The following is a 12,156-nucleotide window of genomic DNA, read 5'->3' on the forward strand; positions in this document are numbered from 1 at the left end:
TGTAAATGACTGCCATTTATTTATGATTTAAAAAAAAAATGTCATGAGCAATGCAAATAGCTCTACCTTTAATAATGCCGAGACCATTGCATTGTAAATGCTTGTTTTAGACTGATTCTGGCTTTTTTTTTCTTGCCATAGGAAGGAGGTAATCGGTCTGTCCAGTTTTTGGTGGATGTCCTTGGAAAGTGTGAGGGGTGTCATGGTAATGAGATAGTTGACTAAGGGGGAGATCATCATTTTGATGGTTTCCACCCGGCCCCACCAGGGGATAAAGCGGGGGGACCATCCGTCAAGGAGTCGTTTAATTTTGGCTAGGGTAGTGGACTCATTGTCACGAAGCGTACCAAGCAGGGTGTCAGTAAATTCTATTCCCAAGTATTTATTAACGTCATTTTGCCATGTCACCTAGGATGTCCCTGGTGGCTTGACTTTGGATTTGTCCCTATTCAATTTGTATCCAAATAGGGCTGAATATCTATCAATTGAGGTCATGAGTCCTTTGATGGAGTTTTCAGGGTCTTCCGTTGCGATTAAAATGTCATCTGCATAGGCCGCCAATTTTACTTGAGTTTCCCCAAATGTTACACCCGCTATTTCTTCGTTGCGTTTGATGTCAGTCAGGAGGGGTTCAAGGGCCAGGAGGAACAGTGCAGGGGAGAGCGGGCAACCCTGTCTAGTGCCTTGGTGAAGGCGAAAAAGGCTGGAGAGGGTGCCGTTGATGGCTATTTTAGCTGATGGGGAGGAATACAGGGCCATTACCATTTTGATAAATGAGTGGCCGAGGTTGAAGGATTGCATGCAGTGCTGCAAAAAAGACCAGGAGACCTTGTCGAAGGCCTTTTCGGCGTCCAAAGTTATGGCAACCAGTGGGGTGGGGGATTCTTTGGCTTTTTCTAGAATGTGGCACAGGAGCCTGGTATTCTCATTCGACATCCGGTGCTTTAGGAATCCTACCTGCGAGGTGCTGATCAGTTTGGGGAGTAAGGTGTTTAGTCTATTTGCTAGGATTTTGGCAAAGATCTTACAATCAAGGTTTATTAGTGAAATGGGACGGTAATTCTTGGTTAAAAGAGGGGTTTTGCCATCTTTGGGGATCACTATGATGGTGGCTTCACTCATTGAAGGGGATATGCTACCACTAGTCGCGGCTGAGTTGAAGAGTGTTTGGAGGGTGGGGGAGAGTTTTTTGTCAAAGGCCTTGTAGAAGGCCGCAGAAAACCCGTAAGGTCCAGGGGCCTTATTGTTTTTAAGTGTTTTGATAGATGCTGAGATTTCTGTGGTTGTGATGGGGGACCCTATCTGGGCCTTATCTTCCTCTGATAGTTTGGGCAAATTTAGGGATTCTAGGTATTTGGCGCAGGCATCCCTGTTGAGAGACAGATCGTTCTTGTAGAGGACCTCGTAAAACGACTTGAATGTCTCTAGGATTTTGTTCTGGTTAGTGTGGGTATTGTTTACGGAGTCTTTTATGGAGGTTATAGTATCTAGCTTCTGTTTATGTTTAAGATAGGAAGTGAGGAGTTTGCCTGCCTTGTTCCCTTCACATAACTTTAGGGCCTTGAACCTATTGATCCAGACTCCAGCTCTTTTACTAGTGATGTTATTGTACTTGTACCTCTTTTTGACTAAAAGGTCAAGGGTTTTTGTGTCGTCGGGGTTGGATTTGTGGATGGTCTCTAAGTTTCCAATCTCCTGTTCAAGTTTTTCTAAGTCTTTATTTAGTGCCTTGTTAGTTTTGGCTCTGATGTTAATGATGACACCCCGGATCGTGGCTTTGAGCGCGTCCCATAGGGTATTAGGTGCGGTATCAGGCAGGTCTTTCATTAAGATGTATTCCTCTATGGCGTTTGCTATCTGTTGTTTGTTAGCGGGCTCGGCGAGGATTTCCTCGTTGAAACGCCATCTTCTAGGGGGAAGGATCGAGCGGGAACCAGCAAGTTTGGTTTGGATACAGGCATGATCAGATACTAGTTTAGGGGCTATATCCGTTTCCTCAATCAGGTGGGTAAAAGAGCTTGAGATTAGGATAAAGTCGATTCGCGAGTGCGAGTTGTGTGGGGCGGAATAAAAGGTGTAATCCCTTCCGTCGGGGTTTTGAAGGCGCCAGGAGTCTTTTAATAAGTAACGGTCGCAGAGGCGTAGAAGGGCCTCATGGGAGCGGGAAGAGTGGAATGCGCACTTAGACTGTCTGTCTAGTATTGGATCAAGAGGGAGGTTAAAGTCACCCCCCACCACTAGAAGGTCGTCTTGTGGGACATTTTCAATAGATCGGGAGACTGAGTTCCAAAATTGTGGTTCATCTGAATTGGGGCCATAGATATTCACCACATGTATAGGGTCATCGTCTCTTTGGAGGTGTGTTACTAACAGTCTGCCGTCCGTGTCTTGCGTGTGCGAGACAACCGACAGGTTGGATTTTTTCGCGATCAAAGTGATCACTCCGCCTTTTTTGTGTACCGCAGGGGAGCATAATATGTGTGAGGTCCAGTGTAAGTTAATGAAGCGTGAGTCCTCTTCTGACAGCTTGGTTTCTTGAAGTAAGAGAATATCTCCTTTTGACTTAGCAAGATATTCAAACACTTTCCGTCTCTTTACCGGGTGATTACGCCCCTTAGTGTTCAGGGAGACTACGTTGAGGTTTTCTGATAAGGATTTAGTGCTAGACATCGGGGTGTGTCAGTGTCGTTAAATGAAGGATCCGGCAAATAGTGTCTGTCGAGTGAATTATTAGGGTCCGCCTACAGGGACTGAGGAAACCAACCAACCATGGGCCCATGGTATTGAGTGTGATAGGTAAGCTAATCTCGGTGTGAGGTGCTGCAACTTCAAGTGAAAAGTGAAAATTAAAGTAAAAGGCGTAACAGAAGGAAACCTAAACAAGTTCAATGCAAGTTAACTCCCATATTATCCCCTCCCCCTCTCTCCCCCCTCCCTCCTCCCCCCATGTCCCCCCGTTCTCTCCCACCCTCCCTCCCCCCCAGATACGTACGTAGGGAGTACGACAGCAGTACTGTTGCTAGGTAGAACAGGAATATTAAACAACGTATTAACAGCCACAGCGATAATTCAGTTAGGTCAATAATAAGTCAAGCAAGAAGAACATGATAGACCGTAAATTAGGCCTGAGCAGAGCAATAAGTGCTAATAAGCGACCAAGCCAGTAACTACCAACAGGGTGTTTAGCAATGGTTCCAGACGGCCATAAACCCGCATCATAATCAGGGTCAGCGGTATCAAACATCTTACAGATATACTCTATAGGTTTTGCATTATATATAGATTGTAAACATTTTAACACAACCGTTAACATGGCGCCCCGGTAACAAAGTCTTAACTGGTGAATTGTGTACGGCAAGGGGCCCTCCCAATTTAGGCAGTAGGAAGGTAGTACGGGGCAGCAAATATAGAACAAGAGTAGGACTAGAAAACCAGATCCCCATCCGTAATTAGGATACTTTAACGCAGTTTGAGGGATTCATTTAAACTACAAGACTAAGTACCGATTTCTTAACGAAACAGATTGTTTTCTGTTTATGTTGTAGGCGTATATGTGCACAGCTGAGCCCAAGGTCAGCTGTGCAAACAATTGGTCAGGTTCCTGGTATGAGAATGAAAAAGATTAATCGACTCCTGTTAGGGTGACCAACTGGCATTGGTGCAAATTCAGGACGGTGAGTGTAAAAATTCAGGACAAAGGGTCAAAATTCAGGACACAAATTCAGGACAGGAGGTCAAAATTCAGGACAAAACTTCAGGACAATATGTACGTTTTACAGACACATCGGAGGTCGCGCAATAGTATATAAGTAAGCCCAGCCATTTCCAAACATATTCAACCATTTGCAAACCTATCCATCATGTATCCATCTATCATTTCACTCATCCATCCCTTCATCCATCCTTTCACTCATCCTCCATTATCCATCCACCCATCCATCCACCCTTTCACCCTATCCATCTGTACACTTATCCATCCACTCTTCATCCCATCCATCCATTCACTCATCCATTCAGCCATTTACCCTTTCACCAATCCAGCCATCCTTTCACTTACTAATCCTTCCACCCATTCACTCTTTTAGTCATCCATCCATCCATCCTCCCTTTCTCTCTCCATCAACCCTTTCACTTAGCCATCCTTCCTTCCATCCATCCATCCATCCACCCACCCATCCATCCATCTACTCATCCACTCATGAATCCATCCATTGACCCTATCACTCATCCATCTATCATTTCACTCCTTCACACATCTATTCATCCTTTTGTCCATCTACCCTCCCTTTTACTCACTCATCCATCCTTACATCCACCCTTTCACTCCTACGTCCATTCATTCACCCATGCACTTATCAATCCATCCATCATTTCACTCCTCCACCTACCCATCATCCACCCAACCATCCACCCACCCACCATCCACCCACCCCCTCATCCATCCTTTCACCCACCCACCATCCAATCCACTGATCCATCCTTTCACCCACCCACCATCCACCCACCCACTCATCATCCATCCTTTCACCCATCCACTCTCCATCCGTCTATCCTTTCACCCATCCACTCTCCATCCATCTATCCTTTCACCCACCCATCATCCATCCATCCCCTCATCATCCATCCATCCATCCATCCTTCCCCTCATCATCCATCCATCCATCCTTTTCCCTCATCATCCATCCATCCATCCTTTTCCCTCATCATCCATCCATCCTTTTCCCTCATCATCCATCCATCCTTCCCCCCCATCCATCCATCCTTCTACCCACCCACTCATCATCCATCCATCCTTCCCCTCATCACCCATCCATCCATTCCCTCATCATCCATCCAACCATCCTTTCACATACCCCCTCATCATCCATCCATCCACCCTTCCCCCCTCATCCATCCATCCATCCCCTCATTATCCATCCCCTCATCATCCATCCATCCTTTCACCCACCCATCCATCCCCTCCATCCATCCCCTCATCCATCCATCGTTCCCCTCACCCATCCATCCATCCCATCCATTTATCCTTCCCCTCATCCATCCTTCCCCTCCATCCATCCCCTCATCCATCATCCTTCCCCTCATCCATCTTTCCCCTCATCCATCATCCAGCTACCCTTCCTTCCATCCAGCTATTTACATTTTCTCTCCATCCTTCCCCTCACTCATCAATCTATCCATCCTCTTCATTATCCATTTATTCAATCGTTCATTCATCCATTCTCCCTTTCACTAATTCATCCAGCCATTCACCCATCCCTTCACTTACTTGCCCATCTTTCCATATTAATTTTGAGCTGAGCCCTTTTGAGAAGAGGCCCATCAAGAACTTCACCCTCGCTGCAGGGGCCCTTCCAGGACTGGGACAGAAGCCACCCAGGGCGGAGACAGGATCCACCACAGGGGGGGACAAGAGCCATCACAGGCGGGGGTGGACTGGAGCCACACCATGGGGGGACAGGAGCCATCACAGGCGGGGGTGGACTGAAGCCACAACATGGGGGGACAAGAGCCATCACAGGCGGGGGTGGACTGGAGCCACAACATGAGGGACAAGAGCCATCACAGGCGGGGGTGGACTGGAGCCACAACATGGGGGGACAAGAGCCATCACAGGCGGGGGGGGGGTGGACTGGAGCCACCACATGGGGGTACAGGAGCCATCACTGAGGGGAGGGCAGGAGCCATCACAGGAGAGTGAACAGGATCCACCAGGGTGGGCACAGGGGTGGGCATGCAGTATTCTAGTATCATCTTGGGCTCCTTGCCCGCTCCTTCACAAGACAACGAGAAGACAGGCTCTCTGTCCAAAATGCCACCCCCCACTGTGATGTACAATACTTACAGGAGATACTCTAAGAGAACTGATTGAACTGATTGTCCTCCATACTTTGTTAATCAGTGTGGGTGCGATTGTGCCATTTCTTTATTGTATTACATTATAGACTGCATGTTTGAAGAACCGAGGTTTGCTTAAAATTTAGTGACAGTAATTAAGCTCGGTGAAGAGAAGCACGTGCTGCCTCGGTGTAATCAGGGTGGTTCAAGGATGTTTGGGGCCCTGGGTAGAAATGGAATGTGTGAGCCCCCCTCTAAATAGCAGAAACATGATGCGTTTAGGGCTGTTTGCATGTGAATAGATGTCGCTGCTCCTGAACCTGCAGCCCCTCCCTCTGTCACCTTCGAAGCACCTCTTAACAGGTCATCAAGGGCTGTGCCTCTCCAATGCTGCTGAATATCTGAGGAGCTTTGGAGCAGCATCGGAGTCAAGAAGGGAGGTGGGTGCAAGCTGTGCCGGCTTTAGGGTGAGGCAACCGGTGCCCTGTCAAAAGGACGGACAAATGGCGTCCGTTAAAGAATCCTTCACGGACAACGGACAGACGGCCGAAATTACGGACTGTCCGTGAAATTTACGGACGGTTGGTCACCCTAACTCCTGTTTGGGGAAAATGTAGTGTTTTACAGTTATGAGTAATTCTTGATTTGATGGTATCTGGGGTGATGCATTCCTGTCACGTAGCCTTATTCCCCCCCCCCCACCCAAATTTCGTGGGTTGAAAATAAAGAATTGCTAAGTGGAAAAGAAAATGTGTGACTATCTGTATGAAAGAGATATGCAACTGTAAATTTTGTATGAGACTGACTATGGTTATGTGGAGGTAGACTTCGGTACTGGCGAGTCACAATTTGCTTGAGTTTGACAGGTATGTGAGCGATTTGAATAAAATGATTTACATAAAAGATAAAAGGATATTCTAAATAGTCTAGAGCGGAGATACAAAGGTGATAAAATCTTAATAAAAACGTTACAAAAAGGATAACTTTTTTTTTTTTTTTTTTAAAGCCATCTAGAGCATCTGCTTTTTGGAGTGATCAGAGAAGAACCGACGCCTACACTTTCAGGTCTTTCCTTGTACTTGCTACGTCTCATATATATTATAAGTGTGCACACCAGATTGAATAGAAGACCAATGGCCAATTTTAAAATTCAAGGTCGAAATCTCCTTATAAAACCAAAGGCTGAACCTGGTCTCTTTTTTGCGGAGCTGGCTGCCATTAATTGGGTAGAGGCCATGATAACTGGGCTTGAAAGTTTTCCATTTACTTTGTTACTTCAGCACCTCCAAAGACATTTAAAAAAAGGTTATTGTCGTGCCAGTGGCATCTGGATCCAGGGGTCTGTACAGAGACTTTTGCTGTATCGCTTGCTCAAAGGTTAGACTTCAGGGGAAGACGAGAACATCTTGTCTCTTTTCTAACTCTCACTACTGTTAAACACTGTCCCCGTCAATCGAGAGAGAATATTCTTAGGAATTTTAGAAGAAAATGTTTGGGAGTAATACAGTTATTGAAAATATTTATATTTCAAAATACATATTGATCCGTTTTTTAAATGTTATCAAAAAAGATTTTTGCCTGTAAACTTACTTCTAGGAACATTTTATTTTACCAGTGAATGTGCCCTTCACCTTAAAAGAACAAAAATTAACTAAACCTTGAGATTAGAATACGGAGAGACTGGTATAATAAAATCCTATTTCTCTCCTTTTTTCGTACAGCAAACTTTTCTCCTAATTTGTTTTGACCAAGCATTGTCCGCATCAATAAGAAGGCTCTATCTTTAATTTTAGCTTTGTGAGGAAAGTGTTTATGGTAGAGAACAGCAATAAAATGTTTAAACATCAGTAGTGAACCTTCAAATTGCTTCACTCATCACAGGGGTAGGATATTACATGGCAACACTTCCTCACTACTGTTAATTTTGTCCAAATTGTTTGCCCATATTTGTTATATACCTCTTCATGTAGCAGGGGGAACTCCAAACCATGAATGTCTTTTAAAGCAGAGGCTAATAAAAAGTAAAAGTGGTGATGAAAGTTGATTAAAAGTCGGGCTAACCCACTGTAAAGTGCTAGAAATTTCTTAGCAGTAGCTAACTTTAATAAATTAGTACATGTCTTTTAGAAATAGCAAGCTTTAACAAAAGAGTTTACTAAACATTTAGCTACAGTGGAGGAATTTTTGCAAACTCATGCCTGGGCGAGGCCAAGAGAGATTCTCTTGACAATGTTCGGGGAAAGTGTAGAGTATGTTAAAGACATGGAGGCGAGTATTCTACTTCTCTGAATGTTTACTATTCACCAGTGGCAAAGATAAAACTGTAACATTTCCTTTGATAATAACTACATTACCACCGTGTAGTACAGTGGTTCCCAAACCTTTTCAACCTGTGGCTCCCTTGACCTATTGGCCATCGGCTGCGGCTCCACACAATGTTACTTTTTTTTGCAGGTGGGGGATGTAAACCCAGCCTCCGGGGTAATTCTATTTTTCTCCCTGAAAATATTTGGGATGAAGCCAATCAAGTTATTATAATCATATGACTAGACTAGACCATCACAAGTTAATTTAGCTATAACCGTATGTATGAGTCAAAGAATTCCCCTTGCACAGAGAATACTGGTCCCCTTGTCCACACCCAAAATGGTCATTGTTTATACTATGCATTCTAGTGTTTTAGGAATCCTAGAAGACCATGGAGAGGGTAAATGCTATGGTTCAACTTCCTCCAAGTGTGAGTCTTCTGAATGTGCCATGATGCTTATATGGTAGAGAAAAGACACTACCACACACCCCAAATATACACGGGGCAATGTGGGGATTAGTACATAAAGTGCAATGGGAGGTTTAGAAACCAGAAATTAAAAACTGAAAGCACGCTCCTTAGGCAAGCTTTTTAGTGTAATAGAATTATCCAGTTCACCTCTGCAGAATGGGATTTAGTTGGCTTAACAGCCAAGTTTCGAGTGTGCATATGAGTGACATTTCCATGTTTTTAGGGCACCCATTTGTGTTTCTTGTGTGACACCTTGCCTGACACTATCATGAGCACTGGATTAAGAAACATGTGTACACCATTAAAATCTTGTTTCATGAAATGTAGTGTAGTACCTGGATTAAATAAACCGCCCTTACCTGAAATAGTATACTTTAACATTTCTGAATTTGCCCTGTGTCTTGTGCCATTGTACCATGCCTTCTCCTTATATTTTAAGTTGCATTAAATAAATGCAGATGGCAATCTTTACTAGATAGCAGCTGCCTTACATCACATAGCCTTTCATCTGTAAATTAGATATACAATTTGGATTACAAAAATGTAATGCTAGTTTGGTAATCCAAATGACTTCAATTGATACCTGTTGATATTACCCCAAATTAATGACACACAATTTTCCGGTCTCTGAAGGATGGAAGGCCGCTTTAATCTTTCAGGGATTGTTCTCTTGAACTTCATTTAACAAGAGGCTTCTGCTTTGAGTGTGAAACAACGTGAGATGGTACCACTACACTTATGGTTGATCAAGACTAACACAGTCCTCTTCACCACCATAACCGAATAACCACGCGCCACCTGTGGGATGTACTGCTTTATCTATTCTAAAAGTGAAGAATCTGTGGTTAGAACTGTCCTTCCGAAAAACACATTTCTTAACTTTGGTGGTGTTCCTTTTGATGGATACAGTAATCGCAGAACCCTCGCACCTGTCCACTGCCCCCAATTCGGTGGAGGGACCTCTAACAGCTAAAAAAGGGTCCAAGTTAGAGATCAGCACACTGCCAGAAACACTTGTTTACACTTTGTGTCAGAAGAAGTAACAAGGACACCTTCCAACTAGAAACTGTTGTCCGCTCGCAGAGGTGGCCCTTATAAGTGACACTGCTCCATCGCTTCCAGGGCGGGAAAGAGCCAGCATGGAGCTGCCCAGCTCCAGCTACCCCTGTGCAGAAGCACAGTTTAAAAGATTCTCTAGATCCACTGTGGCCCCTGGGGATGTTCTGAAGTTGAGGATTCCTAATATCCACCAGAAAGTGCGTTACCAAAGGTAAGTAGCTTCTTATTGCGGAATATTTTGTGTGTGCATGGGGGAAGAGAATGCACTGCTGCTGCCTGTGATGTACCTATTCTGTAGGTGCAAGGGGAGTTTTCTTCCAACACTCCTCCCACCCTGATAATATCCATAAATCTGCCTCTTAAGTAATTAAAAGGTGTTTAAGAATCTTCACAAATGCTCAACACGGGTTCAGTATGGGTAACAAAGTAACTGTAGTGCCATCTTCCCTAACTCGAAGAATGGTCGGCAGCAGTGTGTTTCGGCGCACACCGCACCAGCACCAGCACGTTATGTTCAGCAGCAGCATAAGGTTCCTTATGGGTGTGAAATAAACCTGGCTACTGCTTCTCCTGTGTCTCCGCTTCTTCATATTACTCAAACTTCCCCAAAAAATGCATATACAAATTCTATTTCACTGCTAATGCTTATTTCCATTTTCTGAGTAGCTCAATATTTTCTCTCCCTATCTGTTAGTAAACTGTATATTGTACATTCAATTTTGTCAGAGTAAGCTGTATTGATAGGTGCTGTAATTCTGTTTCTTAGAAATATGCTTTACCATGAGACCAAATGATCTGCAAAGCTCTGGCCTGCTGAATTTCCACGTGTTCTGCTGAATTGGTTTCTTAACAAAAATTCTAGAGCAACTCCTAGTTTAGTTTTTATATTTATTCATATATTTTTTAATGCAGTTTCGTAGTGCAGGCCTGACCACAGTGGCATTCATGCAGTTTTATGTATCAAACAGTTTATCATTCAGCTTGATAATGTGTGTAGAATCCTGTCGAACTTATTGAAGGAAAAGATCATGATCCTGCCTCTTGCTGTGGATATGACAATTTCAAGCAGTGGTTTGTACCCCTTGCCTCTCTTGTGCTTTTAAAAACACCCTTTCTTCGGCCAAATTTGTGTTGATACCTTCGCTGGACAGTTGTCATGCACATCCTAGGATGGGACCAGACATTGATCCTAGATTGCTGTCCTTGGAAATATGATTGTTCATGTCTTCCTCTGATTCCCCTTGAGATCGCTTTCTTCATTATTTTACGTATTGGTCATATTGTCTAACTGAATCGGTTTGCCTGGTAAATTAAATCTTTCTTCTCAAGTTAGGACCATGTTAAATTCCAAAACATTTTAGTTCTAACCATGGGCATCAGTGCCTGACTGGGAACCGGAACCGGAACTGGCCCTGGCAAACTGCTCAGCCTGCCCCCCTTGGGGTGAGGGGGAGTGCAGTCGAGCAGTTTACAAGGGCCGGTTTCAGCCGATTTTGTTACAGGGGGGCGATATTGCCGAACAAAAACGTCCCCAGGGGCCAAAAACCGGCCACCACCCTAGCGGCCTACCGGGGAAACGCTCGGCGCCCGCTATGGCCAGTGCGACCCTGATGGTCATGCCCACCCCCTTTCTTTTGACTTCCTTGGCTCATAACTGTTGCATGATGTTTTTTTGTGCTGATGCAGGTGTTTTTATTCGTTGTACTGTCTGTCGTTTATGGCTGAAGCAAAATTTTTCTGATATTGTGTATCTAATCAGAGAATGTGGGCAGATTGTACACACTTCTATGCCAATACTGATCCTGGTTTCCCTTTTCCCACCTAGGAAAAAATGTTGGAGCAATTACCAAAGAATGCCATGTGGTGCGTGCACTGCTTAAGAGTAAAGTATTGGCGTCTGAAGTGAAGGTCCTGCGGGCCATTCTGTACATAAACCACAATCCGCTGGGATCCCACAGCACGTATCTTGCTCTGAAACAGGTATGCTTCACTGATGCGTGCAGTTGTGATAGGTGGCATTGCCTACATCACCATTATTCGCCATGTGCTCAGAATGGAATTCACAGCTTTAGTGAGTTGGTGCAAACATATGTCGGGCTGACTCTACACTGATTATAAGGGAAATAAATGTCAGTGTTATAGGACACATGGATCAGTAGCACTTGGTGCAAGGATGACCATATTCATGACCATGTTCCCAAACAAAAAAAGTTCCAAATCCTTCCCTCTTCTATCCCTCCGCTATCCTTTTAGGTCCAAATAACAGACTAACATGTCCACCACTCAAATTAATATCATATTTCACTATACTAATTCAGCACTAATCCTTTATGGGTTACGGAGTAGCGTGCTACTCGCCGAAAAAGCACTTTGACGCCTTCTTCAGGGGTAGTAAGCGCTATATAAAAGCAATTACAATACAATACGTGTCTTTCTGAGATATATATATATATATATATATATATATATATATTCCACAAAGT

The 12,156-nt window shown here is 44.1% G+C and overlaps 1 protein-coding gene across 2 annotated transcripts in view; it reads left to right on the forward strand.

Moving 5' to 3' along the window:
• Nucleotides 1-12,156, forward strand: part of RMP64 (ribonuclease MRP subunit p64) — a 165,578-nt gene that overhangs the window by 24,824 nt on the left and 128,598 nt on the right. Inside the window, exon 2 of one of the 2 annotated variants that reach the window (XM_078657506.1) lies at nt 11,493-11,653. In XM_078657506.1, coding sequence (XP_078513632.1) covers nt 11,493-11,653 — 161 coding nt within the window. The remainder of the gene's footprint in view (nt 1-11,492; nt 11,654-12,156) is intronic. The other variant, XM_078657507.1, reaches the window with a different exon arrangement.

The sequence above is a fragment of the Lissotriton helveticus genome, chromosome 8, assembly GCF_964261635.1.
Source record: "Lissotriton helveticus chromosome 8, aLisHel1.1, whole genome shotgun sequence".
Classification (NCBI taxonomy): Eukaryota; Metazoa; Chordata; class Amphibia; order Caudata; family Salamandridae; genus Lissotriton; species Lissotriton helveticus.